Source organism: Neoarius graeffei, chromosome 1 (genome assembly GCF_027579695.1).
Source record: "Neoarius graeffei isolate fNeoGra1 chromosome 1, fNeoGra1.pri, whole genome shotgun sequence".
Classification (NCBI taxonomy): domain Eukaryota; kingdom Metazoa; phylum Chordata; class Actinopteri; order Siluriformes; family Ariidae; genus Neoarius; species Neoarius graeffei.
Genome location: NC_083569.1, coordinates 81,735,671 through 81,760,937, shown reverse-complemented (window position 1 = coordinate 81,760,937; position 25,267 = coordinate 81,735,671). Strand labels below are relative to the sequence as shown.

The 25,267-nt window shown below is 44.0% G+C and overlaps 1 protein-coding gene across 1 annotated transcript; it reads left to right on the top strand.

Annotated features, from left to right (window-relative positions):
• Positions 1-3,349: 3,349 nt before the first annotated feature.
• faah2b (fatty acid amide hydrolase 2b) lies at positions 3,350-25,267 on the top strand. Its single transcript, XM_060925154.1, has 11 exons — positions 3,350-3,561; positions 10,806-10,888; positions 18,819-18,955; positions 19,158-19,367; positions 20,361-20,480; positions 20,734-20,869; positions 24,092-24,209; positions 24,300-24,419; positions 24,556-24,664; positions 24,753-24,929; positions 25,013-25,267. Exons 1-11 carry the CDS (start codon positions 3,382-3,384, stop codon positions 25,186-25,188), a joined length of 1,566 nt encoding a protein of 521 aa, XP_060781137.1. The 5' UTR covers positions 3,350-3,381; the 3' UTR covers positions 25,189-25,267.

Below are 25,267 nucleotides of genomic sequence, written 5' to 3'. Positions count from 1 at the left end.
TTAGGGTCCTTTATAATTCTTTCAAGCTCACGTATGGTCGCCTCATCTCTTCGTTCCTCCAGACTTGCAAGATTTGTCTTTGGGATGCCAATTATGGCCATACAGAGATCCTGGTATTTTGGGATGCCGCTCCAGACCGGTGATGGATACTCTAGATACTCAGATACTACCTCTGGACCACTGTGCAGCCTGAGTGAGAGCAAATCTCATTTTTAATTCATTGGCCTGAATGACTGAGGAAGGCTACTGACCCAGAAACACACAGGCTTACAGCACACAGAGGCGGTGAAGCCCTGTTGCCACCTGCTGTTTATAATCAGTATTGCAGCTTTCCATCAGTCAACGTTTTCAACAAATAGAACTGAAACAGCAATATAGACAGATGTGCAGCTGAGTTTATAGCCATTATTAGCTCATCTCATCTCATTATCTCTAGCTGCTTTATCCTGTTCTACAGGGTTGCAGGCAAGCTGGAGCCTATCCCAGCTGACTACGGGCGAAAGGCGGGGTACACCCTGGACAAGTCGCCAGGTCATCACAGGGCTGACACATAGACACAGACAACCATTCACACTCACACCTACGCTCAATTTAGAGTCACCAGTTAACCTAACCTGCATGTCTTTGGACTGTGGGGGAAACCGGAGCACCCGGAGGAAACCCACGTGGACACGGGGAGAACATGCAAACTCCACACAGAAAGGCCCTCGCCGGCCACGGGGCTCAAACCCGGACCTTCTTGCTGTGAGGCGACAGCGCTAACCACTACACCACCGTGCCGCCCGAATAATAATAATAATAATAAAACTTAAGAAGAACAATAGTGTGCTTTTGCAATCACGCTAATTAAAAAGAAAGAAAAAACCTATCAGATATATGACATTAAAAATGAGTGCGTTTTATAATACACAGGGCCACATTACTCAATTCTGATTGGTCAATCAAGGAGGGCTTTTTTTTTTTCCTTAACACGGGGCCGTATTTCTGAAATGCTATTGGCTAGTTCGCTGCTTGGTTACGGTTACAAAAATTAGCAAATTTAGTCAACAAAATGGCGGACTCTGCTGACTCAGCAGTGCTGCGTTTCGCTTATTTGACGAGTATATACTGGAATATAAACCAGTTGAAAGCTGCAGGCGGAAATGAAAATACCAAAAGACGCTGTAGAAACTGATTCAAACGTGCAAGAGAGTCAGAAAACGTGAATGACGAGTGTTGTGAACTTGAACGGCTTCCGAAGGGTGAATTGGGGCCTCGGCTCCAGGGGGGATGGAGGGATGGAGCCTCTGGAAACAGCAGCACAGCGCTGGATGGGATTCCCAGGAGAATCACTCACTCAGGGTGTTTTCACACTTGGTCCCTTTCAGCCATCTAACCGAACTCAGATCGATGACTCAGCATTTTTTGCGCATATGTGAACACTCCAACCGTACCCAGACCCCTTTAAAGCGAACCAAACTGAGACCACCCTCAGGAGGTGGTCTCAGTACGGTTCGCTAAAAATCAATGGTACGGTTCGCCTAATCTGCGCATTGTGAACAAAAAGCGCACCGGGTTCACTTCGCCTTTTTCAATGTAGTTTAACCTTCTTCGTTTGCCGTAGTTGGTCACGTGACTGTAGCAGGGAAGCTCAACTTCCTTTTGGAACTTACCACAGCCGCTTTACAGTTCTCTGAACTTACTGACTGACGAGTCGGCCACAATAATATAAATAGATAAATATATATATAAATATATAATATAATAAAATTATTTTCCTTAATCCACACTATTTTGATCAAAGAATACAGCAGGGCAAGCATGGCAGCAGACATTTTGATTCAAGAGAAAATTACCCAGAATTCCGTGCACTGGGGGTCTGAGGGCTCTAGAGGACCTGGTGTGAACAGAAATGCCCCTTTTCCACCAAAGCAGTTCCAGGGCTGGTTCGGGGCCAGTGCTTAGTTTGGAACCGGGTTTTCTGTTTCCACTGACAAAGAACTGGCTTTGGGGCCAGAAAAACCGGTTCCAGGCTAGCACCAACTCTCTGCTGGGCCAGAGGAAAGAACCGCTTACGTCAGCGGGGGGGCGGAGTTGTTAAGACCAACAACAACAAGACCGTGAAAGATCACCATTTTTAAGCGGCGAGAAGCCGCAGCTGTACAAACGCGAAGTCATCCATTATTATTATTGTTGCTGCTGCTTCTTCCGTGTTGTTTTTGCTTTGATATTCGCGCCAAGGTTTAAGCAAACGTAGCGACGTAACTGACGTATACAGCGACGTAATGACGTGGCACCGCGAGCTATGGAAAAGCAAACTGGTTCTCAGCTGGCTCGCAAGTTGAACGAGTTGTGAACCAGCACCAGCCCCAAACCAGCCCTGGAACTGATTTGGTGGAAAAGGGGTAAAAGAGGACTGAGGCCCCATCAAAGCTTAACTGGACCAGAAAGAGAACCCAGTCCTCTTTGTAATACATTCACAGTGTGAACACAAAAAGAACTGAGTTCTTTTTCTGTTGGTCCACTTTTTGGTCCACTTAAAGAGGACTGAGTCTGGTTCCTTTAAAGGGGACCAGGTGTGAAAACACCCTCACTCACTCGGATACCACAGCAACAACTCATCTCATTATCTCTAGCCGCTTTATCCTTCTACAGCAGGGGTGTCAAACCTGATCCATAAAGGGCCGTGTGGCTGCAGGTTTTCATTCCAGCCATGCAGCAGCACCCTGATTTGGCTTATTCAATCAACTGACACACCCACCCTTTAATCAAGGGTGGGTGTGGCTGCAAGTATTTGACTGTGTGAAGACAGTCAGGTGTGCTGCTGCATGGCTGGAATGAAAACCTGCAGCCACAAGGTCCTTTATGGATCAGGTTTGACACCCCTGTTCTACAGGGTTGCAGGCGAGCTGGAGCCTATCCCAGCTGACTACGGGCGAAAGGCGGGGTTCACCCTGGACAAGTCGCCAGGTCATCACAGGGCCGACACATAGACACAGACAACCATTCACACTCACATTCACACCTACGCTCAATTTAGAGTCACCAGTTAACCTAACCTGCATGTCTTTGGACTGTGGGGGAAACCGGAGCACCCGGAGGAAACCCACGCGGACACGGGGAGAACATGCAAACTCCGCACAGAAAGGCCCTCGCCGGCCCCGGGGCTCGAACCCAGGACCTTCTACAGCAACAACTCACACAAGATAAACCAGGCCGTTATTGAACAGCCCAGCAGCGGAGAGGTGTAAAGGTTGCTGCAGTGCTGACAGGGCCGCGCCTTTACGCATCAACTCAACCCCTTCGCGTGTTGCATGCTGGGAATGAACAGAAGCCACTGATTTCTCCGGCTTCGCAAGGACACGCCGCGAGTGTGTGCGTATTAATCTATCGAGCTGCGCTATGAGTGTCCGAGGCGGAGAGCGGCTCCTGCAGCGGCTGTTCCGTGCAGTCTGCGGGTTTCTCTACGCGCTGTTTCTCCTGCTGTCTCCGCCACGCAAAGCTGAACGAGTGCCGCCGGTTACCGAGCCGCTGCTCCTCATCCCCGCTGTGCAGCTGGCCCGGAGGATCCGCCGCAGACAGGTCTGTACTTCCGCACACAACCCGCACAGAGCCGCCTGGAAGGCGCTCACGCTCCGCGGAGGAGTTCCACTGCTGCCACACGCACCCAGCAAGCTCCTCCGGACTGCACGAATGGAAACAAGCCCAGGCTCTGAGCATTTCCTCTGTAGCAGGAGGCCTAAGACACAATCTCCTACAACTGAGGTCATACATAGACACTAGACAGTGGCATGCAAAAAGTTTGTGCACCCTTACTGAAAATGTCTGCTACTGTGAATAGAATAGCTCTAGATCACTGTATGCAAAAACAACCAGACACAAGAATAGATTTTTCCCCCTCAGGCTGTCTCTGTGATGAACAGCGAAAATCCAGATATCTGCACACTCATACTGTCATTCTGTGCTCACTGTTACTTATATTTACTATTTCATCTTTGCACTATGCAGCATATTGCACCAAAAGGGAAAATCCTTTCTGTGATGAACAGCTAAAATCCAGATTCATATAGGCTATCAGTAATCAAGTCAAGTCAACTTTATTGTCAAATATGCTATACGTGCTCGACATACAGCACAGATGAAATTTCAGTCCTCTCTGACCCACGGTGCAAACAAGCAATGCAATAAATAAAAATAGAATAATTTGAAATAAACGATACAAACAGTATAAACACTCTAGCAGTGTAGGAAATTCATGGAAAATATCAGCCAAACCACAGGGCAGGCAACTCTGAGGCTACGTTTACATTAGACCGTATCTGTCTCGTTTTCTTCGCAGATGCACTGTCCATTTACATTAAAACGCCTGGAAACGCCGGGAAACGGGAATCCGCCAGCGTCCACGTATTCAATCCAGATCGTGTCAGCTCCGGTGCTGTGTAAACATTGAGAATACGCGGATACGCTGTGCTGAGCTCTAGCTGGCGTCTCATTGGACAACGTCACTGTGACATCCACCTTCCTGATTCGCTGGCGTTGGTCATGTGACGCGACTGCTGAAAAACGGCGCGGACTTCCGCCTTGTATCACCTTTCATTAAAGAGTATAAAAGTATGAAAATACTGCAAATACTGATGCAAATACTGCCCATTGTGTAGTTATGATTGTCTTTAGGCTTGCCATCCTTCCACTTGCAAGTGGTAAGTGATATGCGCTGGGATCACACACACAGCGGCTCAGTCCCGAATCACTGCTCGTGCGCTTCACTCGCGCGCTCTGTGAGCTGCGCAGGGCCGGAGTGCGCACCCTCCAGAGGGCACTCGCTGTTCAGGGCGGAGTGATTTGGAGCGCAGGATGCCTGCGGAGCCGAGCGTATCCGTGTATTGGTGTTGCTGTGTGCACGCAAATCGTGTATTGGTGTTGCTGTGTGCACACTAATCGTTTTAAAAACGTTAATCTGATGATCCGCTGATACGGTCTAATATAAACATGGGCTGAAAAGTTGCCTGCCCCAATTTCAACTATAATCCGCCGTAATATCGCATAATTTTCGAAAAATTGTAAAAGAGGCAATGCGTGTAATGTTGTATCATGCACGTAATTTCATTTCATTATATATATATATATATATATATATATATATATATATATATAAATAAAAATCTCCTTCTCACCCCCGGTGGGGGGGTGGTATCCATGTCATCCTCAAGCTCGGGTCCTCTACCAGAGGCCTGGGAGTTTGAGGGTTCTGCGCAGTATCTTCGATGTTCCTAGCACTGCGCTCTTCTGGACTGAGGCTTCAGATGTTCCTGGGATTTGCTGGAGCCACTCTCCCAGTTTGGGGGTTACTGCCCCAAGTGCCCCCACTACCACAGGGACCACGCAACCCTTGACCTTCCACATCCGTTCCAGCTGCTCTTTCAACCCTTGATACTTCTCAAGTTTCTCATGTTCCTTCTTCCTGATGTTGGCGTCAGCTGGGATCGCCACATCTATCACCACCACCCTCTTCTGCTCTTTGTGTATATATATATATATATATATATATATATATGTGTGTGTGGGCGGCACGGTGGTGTAGTGGTTAGCGCTGTCGCCTCACAGCAAGAAGGTCCTGGGTTCGAGCCCCGGGGCCGGCGAGGGCCTTTCTGTGTGGAGTTTGCATGTTCTCCCCGTGTCCGCGTGGGTTTCCTCCGGGTGCTCCGCTTTCCCCCACAGTCCAAAGACATGCAGGTTAGGTTAACTGGTGACTCTAAATTGACCGTAGGTGTGAATGTGAGTGTGAATGGTTGTCTGTGTCTATGTGTCAGCCCTGTGATGACCTGGCGACTTGTCCAGGGTGTACCCCGCCTTTCGCCCGTAGTCAGCTGGGATAGGCTCCAGCTTGCCTGCGACCCTGTAGAAGGATAAAGCGGCTAGAGATAATGAGATGAGATGAGATATGTGTGTGTATGTGATATTTTGACATAGATGTGACTTGGGGAGACTTGGGGTGGATTTCACTGAGCTGTGTGTATCAAGCTCGCTGATTGGCTGAACCTCCGAAGCAACAGCCAATCAGAGCGCTTGTTTCATTTCTAAGCGAAAACAATATGGCCACGCCCGCGTTGGTAAACAAACCAACAGAATCTAGTGAAAATGTCTTGAAAAGTCCTTCAATATGATGAAATATCGAGAGAACGATGAACCCCCTCAAAGAGGGACCGCCCGTGGGGCTGGCAACTTTTAAATTCATTCCGCCCTTGCTGCAAACTGACCGCGACGGGCGGTGGGGTGGGCACCCATTTCCTACACTGCTCTAAATAAGAACTAGACAGACTAAACACACACACACACACACATAAATAGGAGCAAATAAACAGTCAAGGGCACTTGAGGTATAGCAGGTAAACATGAAATAAGCAGTATAAACAAACTAACAGCTGTTAAGGTGAGGTAGTGCAGAATAGTGCAAATGAATGAGGTAAAGTGAAATGTGCAGTCCCTGAGTTCAGTGTGCGAATGAATGTTGAGAGTGTTTGTGTGTGTGTGTGTTGGGGGGGGGACTGTGAGGGTGACATGTCAGATGCTGAAGGGGGGGCAGGGGGGTGTGCGAGCAGAATCTGTGGCAGGGGGCAGAGGGGGGAGGAGGGGCAGAACAGGGAGGGAGTTGAGCCTCCTGACCGCCTGCTGAAAGAAACTGTTCTTGAGCCTGCTGGTTTTGGCCCGGAGACTCCGCAGTCTCCTCCCCGACGGCAGCAGGCTGAAGAGGCTGTGCGATGGGTGGGTGGGGTCACCTGCAATCCTGATGGCTTTGCGGGTGAGGCGGGAGTTATAGATATCCATTAGAGAAGGGAGAGACACACCAATGATCCTCTCTCAGCTGCTAATATAACTTGTAAAATATCTGCACGCTCATACCGTCATTCTGTGCACACTGTATACTTTATCTATTTCATACTTGACTTACTTTGCACTATGCACCCATTGCACCATTTTTTTGTTTGTTTTGTGTGTACACTTTTTATCTGTTTTGTACTATGAGAGCTAATTGAAACCGGAGTCAAATTCCTCGTGTGTGTCCACATATCTGGCAATAAAAGCGATTCTGAACTGTATTGCCAACTGAATGGTGTAGTGATTAGCACAGTCACCTCACAGCAAGAAGGTTCCGGGTTCGAACCCAGCAACCGGCGAGGGTGTGGAGTTTGCATGTTCTCCGTGTCCGTGTGGGTTTCCTCCGGGTACTCCGGTTTTCCCCCACAGTCCAAAGACATGCAGTTAGGTTAACGTAGGGCGGCCTTGGGCAGAAGTGCCCTTGAGCAAGGTACCGAACCCCAGACTGCTCCCCAGGCGCTGTAGTGTGGGCGCGTGTGTTCACTGCTTCAGAAGGGTTAAATGCAGAGGATGTGCTTGAAGTGTGCATGTGACAAAGGCTTCTTCTTGATCCCTTTGGGAGGGTTCCCTCAGGGAAATTAAAATTCCAGTAGCATCATTACAGGATAAACAGAGAATAGAAATAGAGAAAAACTTCTAGATAAATTAAATTAGGTATTTACATATACAAATATGTATAAAAAAATAAGATATGGGGAAGGGGGGGGGGAGGCCAGCAGAAGAGGTATTGCACTGTAGGAATCTAAGTGGGTGGGTGGAGCACAGAAGCACGGCAGGCCAGAACCGAGTTCCAAAACTCTTTTTATTTATAGCTTTTCAGCTTTTACCATTCTCCCAGCCACACACACATGCGTCTTCTGGTTGGGGAGAGAGCTCCCTTCCTCTGCTCTCTCTCTCCCTTTTATAGGGCGCGATCACTGGGGAAGAGACACAAACACAGGTTAACTAACATCAGGTGCAATGATTCTGCCACTTACCTTCCCTGACTCCACCCTCCATTCGCAGACCGACGCTTGACCATGCCCCTGCTACCACATACCCCCACCGCCCGACTCAGGCCGGGCAGTTGTCAATGCAAAATCGCTCACTGCTAAACTTGGTCTACACAGGCTGTGCACTGAATCCATGCAAGCTCTCTCAGCCTGCTGGCGCTTCCGCAGGTGACGTCACGAATCTGGCTCCAGACTCCCTTGGGATTTTTCCAGACGCGTTTTGTTATTTTATTTTTTTTCTGCTGTTGACAGATGGCCTTGTGCAAAATTACCCTTCTGGATGAGTGTATAAAGGGACATACTTTACTAAAAAAAAAAAGAAATTGGTCCAGGATATGTACTTTAATTAGCTTATTGAGCTGTGGCTTATTCAAATTCTTCGTTAGGAAAGGTCAGATGATGCAGATTTCAAAGCTGTATAAATTCTCTGACTCCTCAAACTTGTCCCTAAAATCAACAGCCATGGGCTCCTCTAAGCAACTCCCTCGCATTCTGAATAACAAAATAATTGATGCTCACAAAGCAGGAGAAGGCTACAAGAACGTAGCAAAGTGTTTTCAGGTAGCTGTTTCCTCAGATTGTAATGTTATTAAGAAATGGCAGTTAACAGAAACAGTGGAGATCAAGGTGAGGTCTGGAAAATGAAGAAAACTTTCTGAAAGAACTGCTCGTTGGATTGCTAGAAAGGCAAATAAAACCCCCTGTTTGACTGCAAAAGACCTTCAGAAAGATTTAGCAGACCCTGGAGTGGTGGTGCACTGTTCTACTATGCAGCGACACCTGAACAAATATGACCTTCATGGAAGAGTCATCAGAAAAAAACCATTCCTGCATCCTTGCCACAAAATTCAGCATCTGAAGTTTGCAAATGAACATCTACATAAATCTGATGCATTTTGGAAACAAGTCCTGTGGCCTGATGAAATCCACAGGACTTCTTGAAATCTTGAAAGCGGTTTGGCATTGTCTTGCTGAACGAAGGAAGGCCTTCCCTGGAAAAGATTTTGTCTGGATGGCAGCATATTGCTCTGAAACGTGTAAATATCATTCAGCATTAATGATGCCTTCCCAGATGTACAAGCTACCCATGTCATGTGCACTAATGCCCCCTCATACCATCATGGATTCTGGGTTATCAGAATGCCTATTGTCATTGCATATTAACATACAACAAAACTTGTCTCTCTTAAAACAAAGGAAAACTGTACCCAATTCAGTCACACGTTAAAATAAACTATCAACCGTGCACTGATGATAAGCCGGATGGTCCCTCTCCTCTTTAGCCTGGAGGACGTGGTATCCATGATTTCTGAAAAGAATTTCTACTTTTGATTCGTCAGACCTCGGGACAATTTTCCACTTCACCTCAGTCCATTGTAAAAGAGCTCGAGCCCAGAGAAGGCGCCGGTGTTTCTGGATATTGTTTATATCTGGTTTTAACTTGCATTTGTGGATGCAGTAATGAACTATTTTTACAGACGATGATTTTCTGAAGTGTTCCTGAGCCCATACAGTGATTCCCACTACAGACACGTGTCTGCTTTTAATGCAGTGTCTCCTGAGGGTCTGAAGATCACAGGCATCCACTGTCAGTTTTCAGCCTTGTCTCTTGCATACAGAGATTTCTCCAGATTCTCTGAATCTTTTAATGATATTATGGACCAGAGATGACGTGATCCCCAAATTCTTTGCAATTTTACATTGAGGAACATTGCAACAATTTAAGAATATTGTTTGCCCACACAATCTTTCACAGAGCGGTGAACCCCTCCCCATCTTTACTTCTGAGAGACTCTGCCTCTCCGGGATGCTCTTTTTATACCCAGTCATGTTACTGACCTGTTGCAAATTAACCCAATTAGTTTTTTTTTTTAAGCATTACACAACTTTTTTTGAAGCGTATTGCTGACATCAAATTCAAAATGAGCATACATTTTCAAAAACAAAATTTCTCAGTTTCGACAGTTATGTTGTCTTTGTACTATTTTCAATGCAATATCGGGTTTACATGATTTGCAAATCTTCACATTCTGTTTTTATTGATGTTTTACAGAGTGTCCCAACTTTTTTGGAATTGGGGTTGTATTTTGCAAATTTTTTTTTGTCATTTAAACTTCTGTCATCAACATATTGGTCTGTTTTTTACTTTGACTAATTGTTTCCTACATTATGCATAAGGTGACTGGTGCAGCAGCGCTTTAGCGCTTTAGTATTTTTCATGGCATCATGATTAACTGAATTTGGTACTGAAGGTACTGAACTTGAATCTGGCTTGTAGAGGCCTTCCAGGTTCAACACTAGAGCAGGGGCAAGATTAATAAAACTCAACATTTATAGACAGTAGTAGATCAACGGTTAAGCCTATGGGTTACTGATGAGAAGGTTGGCGTTTGAGTCTCGGCACCACCAATCTGCCACAGCTCTTTCTGTTGCAGGGACACTGTATCATGACTGGCCCCAACTTCCTAACAAGCTGGGACATGCGAAGAAAATTTCACTGTACTGTATATGTATAGTCTGCCCGGCTGAGTCGGAGTCTCTGCTGTACCTGGAACTTACTACTTCACTGCATATGCGTTTCAGGGTGGAGTTTTCCTTTAAAACACTTGTTTCAGGGTCTGACCCATCACTGAAATATCCAAGCCCTTTGGGTTGGCTTTGCGCGGTTCAGCCTTTTGCTCTCTGCAGCCCTGTGCACGGACATCCTGTATCGCCTTGTATGGTATATCGTATTCTTGAAGGCACAATATCTCATCATGCTATGGACGGAATGGCAAAAGTGTTGAACATGCAAATATTTACTTTAGAGAACGATCCCTTGGCTGCAAGTTGGATTCGTCAGTATTATGATATAATAGACATTTGTGATGTAATATCATGATACACTTTTCCAAGTGTCTTCATTATCAGGGGTCCATGCAACACAAACACACACGCTCCTGTTTGTCCTGAATGCAGGTGTCGAGTGTTGAGGTGGTTCAGGCCTACATAGACAGGATCCAGCAGGTGAACCCGCTCCTGAACGCTGTGGTTAAGGACAGGTGAGTCTTCACTGTTACAGCCTTAGTGTCTGTTTACACATGACTGCAATATTCATACATGTTCTGAGCTTCACGTGATGGAAAACGCACACCTCTGATGTGACCTGGGCGATAAAACAATAGCGATATGCATCATCGATAGACACTTCATCAATAGCAATAAGAAAATTGTTTGATAGGCTGTTCGATAATTTCATAACTTCCTCCCTGGCTCATAAACAGCCCATCATATCCCTTGATAATGGAGTATGCAAGACAATCATTTCACAGATGTATGGTTCAGTTGCAGCACTATGTGACACAAAACAGAAATGGCATGGAGTGAGAATATGAGCGGTGTTTCCCACAGGCCTTAAACATACTTAGGGTCTTGCAAAAGTATTCATCCCCCTTGGTGTTTGTCCTGTTTTGTCACACTACAAGCTGGAATTAAAACGGATTTTTGGGAGGTTAGCACCATTTGATTTACACAACATGCCTACCACTTTAAAGGTGCAAATTGTTTTATTGTGACACAATAAGATGAAAAAACAGAAATCTGGAGTGTGCATAGGTATTCAACCCCCCAAGTCAATACTTTGTAGAGCCACCTTTTGCTTCAAGTCTCTTGGAGTAGGTCTCTATTAGCTTAGCACATCTAGCCACTGGGATTTTTGCCCATTCCTCAAGGCAAAACTGCTCCAACTCCTTCAAGTTAGATGGGTTGTGTTGGTGTACAGCAGTCTTCAAGTTATGCCACAGATTCTCAATTGGATTGAGGTCTGGGCTTTGATTAGACCATTCCAAGACATTTAAAGGTTTTCCCTTTAAACCATTCCAGTGTAGCTTTAGCAGTATGTTTAGGGTCATTGTCCTGCTGGAATGTGAACTTTCATCCCAGTCTCAAACCTCTGGCTGACTCAAACAGGTTTTCCTCCAGAATTGCCCTGTATTTAGTGCCATCCAGCTTTCCTTCAATCCTGACCAGCTTTCCTGTCCCTGCAGATGAAAAACATCCCCACAGCATGATGCTGCCACCACCATGCTTCACTGTAGGAATGTTGTTCTCAGGGTGTTGGTTTATACCACACATGGCATTTCCCATGATGGCCAAAGTTCACTTTTAATCTCATTCCACTCCCATCTCTGCTGTGGATCTTTGCAGCTCCTTCTGTGTTATCGTTGGTGTTTTTGTTGCATCTCTGATTAATGCCCTCCTTGCCCGGTTTGTGAGTTTTGGTGGGCGGCCTTCTCTTGTCAGGTTTGTAGTGGTGCCATATTCTTTCCATTTTGCTATAATGGATTTAATGGTGCTCCCTGGGATATTCAAAGTTTGGGATTTTTTTTTTTATAACCCAACCCTGAGCTATACTTCTCCACAACTTTGTCTCTGACCTGTTTGGAGGCTCCTTGGTTCTCATGTTGCTTCCTTAGTAGTGTTGCAGAGTCAGGGTCCTTCCAGAACAGGTTGATTTGTACAGACATCATGTGACAGATCATGTGACACTTGATTGTACACAGGTGGATCTTAAATCAACTAATTATGTGACTTAAAGTGAATTGGTTGGACCAGCTCTTATTTAGGGGTTTCATACAAAAGGAAGTGAATACTTATGCACACTCCAGATTTCTGTTTATCATCTTATTTGTATCACAAAAAAAAAAAAAAAAAACATTTGCACCTTTAAAGTGGTAGGCATGTGTAAATTAAATGGTGCTAACCCTCAAAATCCATTTTAATTCCAGTTTGTAATGCGACAAAACAGGACAAACATCAAGGGGGATGAATACTTTTGCAAGACACTGTATGATGGTAGCCCACAGAGTGTCTACATTAATTGCTTGCCAAAAAGCTTCCATGTGATTTTGGATCATATTGGAATCTGCTCTGCTGGTGCTGCTCAGTGAATCAGCGACAACCCCAAGCTTCAGAAAAATGTTTTTTTTTTTTTTTTTTAAATTTTGCTGGTTGTTGACCTTTGTTTTTTGACTTACAAAGAAAGAAAAGAAACACAAATGGCCTATTATTTTTTCTTCCAGGAAAATAGAATGACCGAATGCACATTGACATTAAATGTCCTTTTAATAATTAGTTAAATAGATTTAGAAAAAAGCTGAATGTGTTGACTGGACTCAAGCACTCCATGTTGTCATGGTAACATACGTCTACAGAATGAAAGCTCTCCGTTCATGTAGTCCGCTATTTGGCCTGTCGTTCCAGTACAACACAGTTCGTTTTAGCGATACATTATATTCATTATTATTTATCTATTGCTCACAGAACATTCTTGTCTTCATGTGCTAAAATGGGTTGCCAAATATTTGACCTGTGGAGGCTGTTTGTATTCCTGGGCGGCCCGCCCAAGTGAAGTCCGTGTGGGAAACGGTGTGCAGTCGATGAGGAAATTGTTGATGAAAGTAAGATGTGTAAAGTCCTGGTAGTGATTAAAAATAGGTCATTAAAAAAAATCAATATTGACCGATATTAAACATTGTCACGATAAATTGTTCAGTTATACAGCAGGGAAAATAAGTATTGAACGCATCAACGTTTTTCTCAGTAAATATATTTCTGATGGGGCTATTGACATTAAATTTTCACCAGACGTCGGTAACAACCCAAGTAATTCTCACACACAAAGAAATCAAATACATGTCCATAAGTTAAGTGCAAAAAGGCATAGAAAGCCAAGAAACCAGCTGAAATCTCAGTATTTAGAAAGCAATCCTGCCCCCTATCAGTGCAAATTAATATCTGCTGGTTTAGTCCTAATTAATGGCCTGTAAAAAGGTTTCTCATGACCAAGGTGTCACACAAGAAGCATCTCATGATGGGTAAAAGCAAAGAGCTCTCTCAAGACCTTCACAACCTTATTGTTGCACAACATACTGATGGCACTGGTTACAGACGTATTTCTAAACTTCTGAATGTTGGGGTCATTATCCAGAAGTGGAAAGAACATTTCCTCATAAACTGGCCACTACCAGGTGCTCTGCGCAAAATTTCTGACTGAGGAGTCAAAAGAATAATCAGAAGAGTTGTCCAAGAGCCAAGGACCACTGACGGAGAGCTTCAGAAAGACCTGGAATTAGCAGGTACAGTTGTTTCAAAGAACACAATAAGTAATGCACTCAACCGCCATGGCCTCTACGGTATACACGCTCACCGCGCAAGACTCCATTGCTGAAGAAAAAGCATGTTGAAGCTCGCTTAAAGGTTGCTGCACAACATTTGGACAAGCCTATGAAATACTGGGAGAATATAGTCGGGTCAGATGAGACCAAAATTGAACTCTTTGGATGGCTACCATGTTTGGAGGAGAAATGGCACTGCACATCACCCCAAAAACACCATACCAACAGTGAAGTTTGGAGGTGGGAACATCATGGTGTGGGGCTGTTTTTCAGCATATGGTACTGGCAGACTTCATATAATAGAAGGAAGGATGAATGGAGAAATGTACCGAGACATTCTTGATAAGACCAAACTCATACCTGACCGACCAATGCATGCGACTAGTTTCTCCGTACAGGAGGCGTCTTGAAGCCGTCATTACCAACAAATGCTTTTCTACTAAGTATTAAGTTTCAGAAAGCGTGTTCAGTACTTATTCCCCTGGTCATTCCACTTTTATTACACTTAATTTATGGACATGTGTTTTGATTTCTTTGTACGTGTGAATTACTTGGTCTGTTACTGATGTCTGGTGAAAATTTAATGTCAATAGCCCCATCACAAATATATTTACTGAGAAAAATGTTGATGCATTCAATACTTATTTTCCCCGCTGTATCTCCCAGCCCGAGACTTCACTGTAAAGTTAAAGCTAAGCCAGCAGCACATTGTTGTGTGTTTATTAAAGGCTTGACCGAACTACACTGACATTTGCATTAGCTCTTCATTTCCATTCATTTAAATGAAGTTCACTGGGAGCATTTTAAACCACCTCTAGTGAAAAGCTCTGCGCTACCTACAGTGGCGCTTGAAAGTCTGGGAACCCTTTAGAATTTTCTACATGTCTGCATAAATATGACCTAAAACATCAGATTTTCACCCAAGTCCTAAAAGTAGATAAAGAGAACCCAGTTAAACAAATGAAACAAAAATATTATACTTGGTCATTTATTTATTGGGGAAAATGATCCGATATTACATATCTGTGAGTGGCAAAAGTATGTGAACCTCTAGGATTAGCAGTTAATTTGAAAATGAAATTACTCAGGTGTTTTCAATCAATGGGATGACAATCAGGTGTGAGTGGGCACCCTGTTTTATTTAAAGAACAGGGATCGATCAAAGTCTGATCTTCACAACACATGTTTGTGGAAGTGTATCATGGCACGAACAAAGGAGATTTCTGAGGACCTCAGAAAAAGTGTTGTTGATGTTCATCAGGCTGGAAAAGGTTACAAAACCATCTCTAAAGAGTTTGGACTCCACCAATCCACAGTCAGACAGATTGTGTACAAATGGAGGAAATTCAAGACCATTGTTCCCCTCCCCAGGAGTGGTCGACCAACAAAGATCACTCCAAGAGCAAGGCGTGTAATAGTCGGTGAGGTCACAAAGGACCCCAGGGGAACTTCTAAGCAACTGAAGGCCTCTCTCACATTGGCTAATGTTAATGTTCATGAGTCCACTATCAGGAGAACACTGAACAACAATGGTGTGCATGGAAGGGTTGCAAAGAGAAAGCCACTGCTCTCCAAAAAGAACATTGCTGCTCGTCTGCAGTTTGCTAAAGATCACATGGACAAGCCAGAAGGCTATTGGAAAAATGTTTTGTGGATGGATGAGACCAAAATAGAACTTTTTGGTTTAAATGAGAAGCGTTATGTTTGGAGAAAGGAAAACACTGCATTCCAGCATAAGAACCTTATCCCATCTGTGAAACATGGTGGTGGTAGTATCATGGTTTGGGCCTGTTTTGCTGCATCTGGGCCAGGACGGCTTGCCATCACTGATGGAACAATGAATTCTGAATTATACCAGCGAATTCTAAAGGAAAATGTCAGGACATCTGTCCATGAACTGAATCTCAAGAGAAGGTGGGTCATGCAGCAAGACAACGACCCTAAGCACACAAGTTGTTCTATCAAAGAATGGTTAAAGAAGAATAAAGTTAATGTTTTGGAATGGCCAAGTCAAAGTCCTGACCTTAATCCAATCGAAATGTTGTGGAAGGACCTGAAGCGAGCAGTTCATATGAGGAAACCCACCAACATCCCAGAGTTGAAGCTGTTCTGTATGGAGGAATGGGCTAAAATTCCTCCAAGCCGGTGTGCAGGACTGATCAACAGTTACCGCAAACGTTTAGTTGCAGTTATTGCTGCACAAGGGGGTCACACCAGATACTGAAAGCAAAGGTTCACATACTTTTGCCACTCACAGATATGTAATATTGGATCATTTTCCTCAATAAATAAATGACCAAGTATAATATTTTTGTCTCATTTGTTTAACTGGGTTCTCTTTATCTACTTTTAGAACTTGTGTGAAAATCTGATTATGTTTTAGGTCATATTTATGCAGAAATATAGAAAATTCTAAAGGGTTCACAAACTTTCAAGCACCACTGTATTAATGTTCTCCCTCAAATCTGATTTGATCTGATACCTATGCATGCCATGATGTACCCATGTTTTAGGTGTATGTATCAGAGTCTTTTAAAAATGGGCTTTGATTTTTTTGTTTTTCATGTAAAATTTACAATTGTGAGTTGGTTGGTGGTGTGTTTATTGTAAGGGGAAAAAATACAATTTTTTTATATACAAGTTGGTTAATTATAGCTCCATGGAGGTGCAGCGGTTAGCACCGTCCCCTCACACCAAGAAGGTTCTGGGTTCAAACCCCATGGCTGACTGGGGCCTTTCTCTGTGGAGTTTACACGTTCTCCCTGTGCCTGTGTGGATTTCCTCCCACAGTCCAAAGACGTGAATTCAGTCAACTGGCAACTCTAAATTGCCGTGTGTGTGTGTGTGTGTGTGTGAGGGAGAGAGAGAAAGGTTGTTTTCTCTGTGTTAGCCCTGTGATAGATTGGTGACCTGCCCCGGGTGTACCTCACCACTCAACAGAAGTCAGCTGGGATTGACTCCAGCTTCCCCCATGACCCTGACGTACAAGTGGTATAGATGACGGATGGATACAACCCTAAATCAGAAAAAGTTGGGACAATATGGAAAATGCAAATAAAAAGAAAGCAGTGGTTTCTTAATTTACTTGTATTTTATAAATTTGTATTTCACTGATGAACCCAGTATTGAATTTAATGTTGACTGTATGCATCATACTGTAATGTTAACAGTATGAACCTGAAATATTTCATGTTTTGTCTCGTCAACTTCATTTAATTTGTTAATATACATTCATTCCTAAACTTCAGGCTTGCAACACTTCCCAATAAAAAGTTGGGAGAGGGTTGATTTAGGGCTAGTAATGAGGTAAAATAATTAAATACTTATGTGATTTGAAACAGATGATGTCAACGGGTGACTGTAATCATGATTTGGTACAAAATCAGTATCCAGGAAAGGCCTAGATTTTGAGGAACAAAGATGAGCTGAGGATCTCCAGTTTGCCAACAAATGCATGAGAAAATTATGGATATGTTTAAAAATAATGTTTCTTAAAGAAAGGCAGGAAGGGATTTGGACATTTGATCCTCTATGGTGCATAACATCATTATATGATTGAAGGAATCTGGAGGAATTTTGGTGTGTAAAAGGTCAAGGGCTCAAGCCTAAGCTGAACACCTGTGATCTCTGATCCCTCAGACAGCGCTGCATCAAGAAACATCGTTCATCTATAGCTGATAGAACCACATGGGCTCGGGATTACTTTGGCAAACCTTTGTCAAGCTCGACAATACAGAGTTACATCCACAAACACCAGTTAAAACTTTACCGTGCAAAAAAGGAAGTCTTATGTTAACCGTGTCTAGAAGCAGCGTCAACTTCTCTGGGCTCAAAGGCATCTGGGACGGACCATCACACAGTGGAAACGTGTAATGTGGTCAGATGAATCAGAATCAAGGTCTTTTTTTTTTTAAGAAATGGACTCCATGTGCTCTGGACCAAAGATGAAAAGGAACATCCAGACTGATACCAGGAACAAGTCCAAAAGCCAGGGTTTGTTATGGTATGGGGTAAAGGTAACTTACACTTCCGTGATGGAGCATTAATGCAGAAAAGTACATTGAGATTTTGGAGCAACATATGCTGCCTTCAAGGCGACATCTTTTCCAGGGAGCTTTCAACCAGACAATGCAAAACCACATTCTGTACACATTACAAAGGCGTGGCTGTGGAAGGAGAGGGTGCCTGTGCAGCGAATTTTGAAAAGAAAAACAGCGGCGACTCTGTACTGTTAAGACCTGTTTGCGGGAAGAACGGAACAAAATAACACCTGAAACACTTCACCATGTGGTGTCTTCAGTCCCGAAACACAAGTGTTGTGAGAAGGAATGGCAACAAAGTGGTAAATGCTTTACCGTCCCAACTTTTTCCAAATATGTTAATTTTGAAAAATATCAAAGTTCATGAGGTAAAACACCCAACCACTGTGCTGTTGTATTGTGTTGAGTGCTGTACAGGTCAAAGGTTATTTATAAATAATTGTTTTCAGTTTTAATTTCAACATACTGTCCCAACTGGGTTGTAGTTCCAGGGACAATGTGTGCTAGATTTTTTTTTTTTTTTGGGTGCCTGATATTTGCACATTGCATAACATATGTGGAATGGGGAGACACTTTCACCTTGTCACATGAATTTTCACTTTGTGTAAAATTAATGCCTGCCTGTCAGTTTGAGGAAAGGGTTTTAAATTTTAGGTTTGTTGTAATTTAGTTTACTTATATATAAAAAAACCCAAAAACTTAAACATGTATATACACACACACACACACACACACACACACACACCTTTAACTTCACCTTCTGTAATGTGTCTCAGATTTTCGGCAGCTTTGGCAGAAGCAGCTCAGGTGGACAAACTGATAGCGGAGGAGACTGGGGGCGAGGATGCTCTTGCAGATCGACTTCCTCTGCTCGGAGTGCCTTTATCTGTCAAAGAGTCCTTTTTCTTACAGGGTAAAACACTCGCTAATACAGTGCCACTGTAGACCAGCAATGTTCAAGTTACATAAAACTGCATTTACCTTTTAAAGCTCATCCTTAAATGATCCGTTTATGGTTTGAAATAGTTCCATTTTGTGTTTTTGCGATCAGATTTATCTGTGGTGAATTTCAGTGAGCGTGGCTATACATTCTTCTTCCTTCTCGTGTGTTTCAGGTATGCCCTGCTCCGCAGGCCTGATCTCTCGGGCCAGCTTCGTTGCCAGTACAGACGCGCCTGCTGTGGCCCTCCTGAAGAGAGCTGGAGCCATTCCTCTTGGAGTGACCAACACTAGTGAGCTGTGCATGTGGTTGGAGTCTAGCAATCACCTGTACGGCATCACCAATAACCCCTACGACACGAGCAGGACATGTGGAGGAAGCTCAGGTGGGCCAGCAACGCTTAAAGGAACAGTCCACCGTACTTCCATAATGAAATATGCTCTTATCTGAATTGAGACGAGCTGCTCCGTACCTCTTCGAGCTTTGCGCGACCTCCCAGTCAGTCAGACGCGCTGTCACTCCTGTTAGCAATGTAGCTAGGCTCAGCATGGCCAATGGTATTTTTTGGGGCTGTAGTTAGATGCGACCAAGCTCTTCCGCGTTTTTCCTGTTTACATAGGTTTATATGACCAGTGATATGAAACAAGTTCAGTTACACAAATTGAAACGTAGCGATTTTCTATGCTATGGAAAGTCGGCACTATAATGACAGGCGTACTAACACCTTCTGCGCGCTTCGGCAGCGCATTGATACGGAGCTCAGATATCAATGCGCTGTCGAAGCGCGCAGAAGGTGTTAGTACGCCTGTCGTTATAGTGCGGACTTTCCATAGCATAGAAAATCGCTACGTTTCAATTTGTGTAACTGAACTTGTTTCATATCACTGGTCATATAAACCTATGTAAACAGGAAAAACGCGGAAGAGTTTGGTCGCATCTAACTACAGCCCCAAAAAATACCATTGGCCATACTGAGCCTAGCTACATTGCTAACAGGAGTGACAGCGCGTCTGACTGACTGGGAGGTCGCGCAAAGCTCGGAGAGGTACGGAGCAGCTCGTCTCAATTCAGATAAGAGCATATTTCATTATGGAAGTACGGTGGACTGTTCCTTTAAGGCATTAAGGGTGTGTAAATATGGAGTAATAGACAGAGAGACATGTGTAAAACAGTCTTGTACTGATCATATGAATGCATTAACCCTCTGAACAAAATGCACAGGGGTCAAAGGTCATATGATAAAGGCATCTTTGGAACATATGCAGAAAGACTGACAATCATAAATGGTTAGACAGAGAGCTAGATAATCATGTACTATAATGTTATAATGTCTGTCTGATAAAGCAGTGTGTGTTTCTCCTCCACTCTTCCCCTGTAGGTGGAGAGGGCAGTATTCTGGCCAGTGGGGGCTCCGTGATTGGGATTGGATCAGATATTGGAGGCAGCATTCGCATGCCCTGTTTCTTTAACGGCATATTTGGACATAAAGCGACTCCAGGTGTGCGCGTGCCAGAGAGGCGCATGATTTAACCAACAATACTTTTAATTGCTGGATTATTAAGCCTGAGGTGTGTGGAGTATGAGGTGTACATATCATCGCTGGTTTATAAGCGAGTGCTCAGCTAACTGCAGCCTCCTGCTGTCAAACATCAACAGCTTGTTCCGACACATTAATTACAACTCTACAACTTAGCTTTATGGTAGTCAGGCTTGAAGGAGTGTGTGTGTGTGTGTGTGTGTGTGTGTTGTAGGAATAATCTGTAACGAAGGCCAGATCCCTCCTTCCTCTGGGCTTGCGGAGGACCTTCTGAGTACAGGTCCAATGTGTCGCTATGCTGAAGACCTGCTGCCTATGCTGAAGATAATGGCTGGAGCAAACGCAGACAAGTAAATACACACATTACAACAACTGGAACATCAGTTGTCATACTAAAGGGATAATTTGGCTTTTAAAAAAAAAGGGGGGGGGGGGGGGGGGGGCAGTGCACCAGCTCAAACAAGAGTGCTCCAACAGCACAATAGCCCCCAGCTGGTAACTCTGGTCAAATGTGACTGAACGAAATTACAATATGCGTATTACCGACATGCTGTACAACAAGGAATTCTGTAAAGTTTCGTGAAATTCCTCCAAAAATTGTGAGAGGAGTTGATTTCAGAAGGTGAGTACCCTTCCTGGGACGGATGGACATCGCCATGACATAATCCCCCTTCAGCCAGCGGGGGGATAAGAAGTGAAGCCACCACAGGCATTTAGCAGACGTGGCACGGTGGTGTAGTGGTTAGCACAGTCGCCTCACAGCAAGAAGGTTCCGGGTTTCCTCCAGGTGCTCCGGTTTCCCCCACAATCCAAAAGACATGCAGTTAGGTTGACATGGGGCGGCCTTGGGCTGAGGTGCCCTTGAGCGAGGTACCGAACCCCTGACTGCTCCCCGGGCGCTCTGGTGTGGCTGCCCACTGCTCTGGGTGTGCGCGTGTTCACTGCTTCAGATGGGTTAAATGCGGAGGATGAATTTCACTGTGCTTGAAGTGTGCATGTGACAAATAAAGGTTTCTTCTTATCCGGAGCAACATACAAGAGAGCAGTTGGGGTTAGGTGCCTTGCTCAAGAGCACTTAAGCCATTCGTGCTGGTCCAGGGAATCGAGCCAGCAACCTTTTGCTCCCAGAGCTGCTTCTCTAACCATTATGCCATGGCTTCCACCCCATGTGTTTCGATGACAAAATAGCTTATATTCAGTGTCACTTTTCTCACATAAACCGTCTTTCCTGACTAGTGTCTAATTCGAAGAGTTAGGTATCACTATGCTGATATCTGCACTTTTTTTTTTTTTAATTTCCCCCCAGAAATTATTTTTAAAACTTTATTCTACTATAAATCATAAGAAGGCGTGGCTGCACTCAGGAATGAAGCGATTAACAGCCTTGGCTGGAAGACACCGACTGCAGCACCTGCATCACACCCTGTCTATTCATTACATGGAGTAGCGGACTTTCTAGTCAAGTTTGTCAGGCAACTTGGCCCTAACCTACCGTTTTATAATTTTTTTTTTTTGTAACTGTTAAATATTTTGTCAGTCATGTCCTGCTGGGTGTACAAACAGACCCTCTGTTCAATTTAAAAATTTTTTGGGTAAGTATAATGTTCAGCATAAAATGGCCAATGTGATCTTGTATTGTAGCCAACCAAGAATTTACACAACTCAAGTGTTCCACAGCTGGGCTCTAAAGAAGTTGTGCTGTAAACAAGTGGCCTAAAAGCTCATCACTAGTAACATCTACAGAGAGTACAGATCATTTTTTGAACCCACTTAAAAGTACCGAGGTCATTTCCAGATAGGGTCGACTTTCACAAGACCGAGTATGGTTCACTGAAAAGTACACATGAAATCATGTATTGGCTAATCAAAGGGAAAATTGTGTACACTTTATACAGTGGTGCTTGAACGTTTGTGAACCCTTTAGAATTTTCTCTCTCACTGCATAAATGACCTAAAATCATCAGATTTTCACACAAGTCCTAAAAGTAGATAAAGAGAACCCAGTTAAACAAATGAGACAAAATATTATATTATACTTGGTCATTTATTTATTGAGGAAAATGATCCAATATTACATATGTGAGTGGCAAAAGTATGTGAACCTTTGCTTTCAGTATCTGGCGTGACCCCCTTGTGCAGCAATAACTGCAACTAAACGTTTCCGGTAACCGTTGATCAGTCCTGCACACCGGCTTGGAGGAATTTTAGCCCGTTCCTCCATACAGAACAGCTTCAACTCTGGGATGTTGGTGGGTTTTCTCACATGAACTGCTCGCTTCAGGTCCTTCCACAACATTTCAATTGGATTAAGGTCAGGACTTTGACTTGGCCATTCCAAAACATTAACTTTTCTTCTTTAACCATTCTCTGGTAGAACGACTTGTGCGCTTAGGGTCGTTGTCTTGCTGCATGACCCACCTTCTCTTGAGATTCAGTTCATGGACAGATGTCCTGACATTTTTCCTTTAGAATTTGCTGGTAAAATTCATTGTTCCATCAATGATGGCAAGCCGTCCTGGCCCAGATGCAGCAAAACAGGCCCAAACCGTGATACTACCACCACCATGTTTCACAGATGGGATAAGGTTCTTATGCTGGAATGCAATGTTTTCCTTTCTCCAAACATAACGCTTCTCATTTAAACCAAAAAGTTCTACTTTGGTCTCATCCATCCACAAAACATTTTTCCAATAGCCTTCTGGCTTGTCCACGTGATCTTTAGCAAACTGCAGACGAGCAGCAATGTTATTTTTGGAGAGCAGTGACTTTCTCCTTGCAATCCTGCCATGCACACTATTGTTGTTCAGTGTTCTCCTGATGGTGGACTCATGAACATTAGACAATGTGAGAGAGGCCTTCAGATGCTTAGAAGTTGTTACCCTGGGGTCCTTTGTGACCTCACCGACTATTACACGCCTTGCTCTTGGAGTGATCTTTGTTGGCCGACCACTCCTGGGGAGGGTAACAATGGTCTTGAATTTCCTCCATTTGTACACAATCTGTCTGACTGTGGATTGGTGGAGTCCAAACTCTTTAGAGATGGTTTTGTAACCTTTTCCAGCCTGATGAGCATCAACAATGCTTTTTCTGAGGTCCTCAGAAATCTCCTTTGTTCATGCCATGATACACTTCCACAAACATGTGTTGTGAAGATCAGACTTTGATAGATCCCTGTTCTTTAAATAAAACAGGGTGCCCACTCACACCTGATTGCCATCCCATTGATTGAAAACACCTGACTCTAATTTCACCTTCAAATTAACTGCTAATCCTAGAGGTTCACATACTTTTGCCACTCACAGATGTAATATCGGATCATTTTCCTCAATAAATAAATGACCAAGTATAATATTTTTGTCTCATTTGTTTAACTGGGTTCTCTTTATCTACTTTTAGGACTTGTGTGAAAATCTGATGTTTTAGGTCATTTATGTAGAAATATAGAAAATTCTAAAGGGTTCACAAACTTTCAAGCACCACTGTATTCTGGCTGAACTGCATTTCTTTATATAATGGCTGTTAAACATTGTTTTCCACTACATGCTAAATCTTGCTTTTATGCATCTTCACAGACTATCATTGTCTTCTGAGGTGGACCTGAAGAAGCTGCGTTTCTTCACAGTAGTAGATGATGGTGGATCGCCATGGACATCCCCTGTGGACAAACAGCTGGTTGAAGCACAGAGAAAGGCGAGAGGCTGGGTGGTTTCTAATAATGCTCCAGAAATTACATTAAACAAACGAAATGCTGAAGCCATAGCATGCTTTTCTTGTTTGCAGGTGATTCAACAACTAGAGACAGATTTGGGAGTCAAAGTTAAGGAAATGAGCTTTCCCCAGCTGAAGTATTCCTACCAGATCTGGGACACGTGCATGGCTCTGCCTGATAAAGATGGCAAGGTGTGTTTCTGAATGCTTCAATAGGATAGTTGTCATTATTTTAAAACATACATGTACACCAAGTGCATTCTAGATTACATCAATGATTACTGAGGGGGATTTTTACTAAACTCACTCTTATGGGTGTGTGTTCTAGCCACCGCAGCCTTTTGTAGAGCTGATGGCAGAAGGCTCGACCGTGTGGCCGGTGTGGGAATTGATCAAGTGGATTTTTGGCAAATCCGACCACACGCTCCCTTCCATTGGTAACACAGCAACAAACTTACCACATAAACAAGGTGTGAGTAACTGCCTTTGTAATAACCCACCCACTCCTCCATATGGACTGTTTAGGTTTGGCTTTAATGAACAGCAAACCATCACCGTTCTACCTCAAGCAGAAGGAAGCACTGCAGTGCGACATGGACAAAGTGTTGGGTTCGGATGGTGTGCTCCTGTACCCCAGTCATCCTCTCCTTGCCCCCAGACACCATCATCCGTTATTCACAATCTATAACTTCTCTTATACAGGTGACACCACATGAGGGGCAATAAGGAGTCATAAGTAATTTTCTCGATTCAAGCAACTAGACCTAACCCTTACCTTTTTGCAGGGATCTTCAATGCGCTGGGCCTGCCCGTTACCCAGTGTCCTTTGGGGCTGAGTGAGGAGGGTTTGCCCCTCGGTGTGCAGGTGGTGGGAGGGAAGCTGCAGGACCATCTCACGCTAGCTGTGGCTCTGTATCTGGAGAAAGCTTTTGGGGGCTGGAGAAACCCAGGAACCACCTGAGAAACCCGATCATGTGGAGCTAATGGACCCATGCTGTTCTCACTAGAAATGATTAATTATATAGAAAAAAAAATCTAAA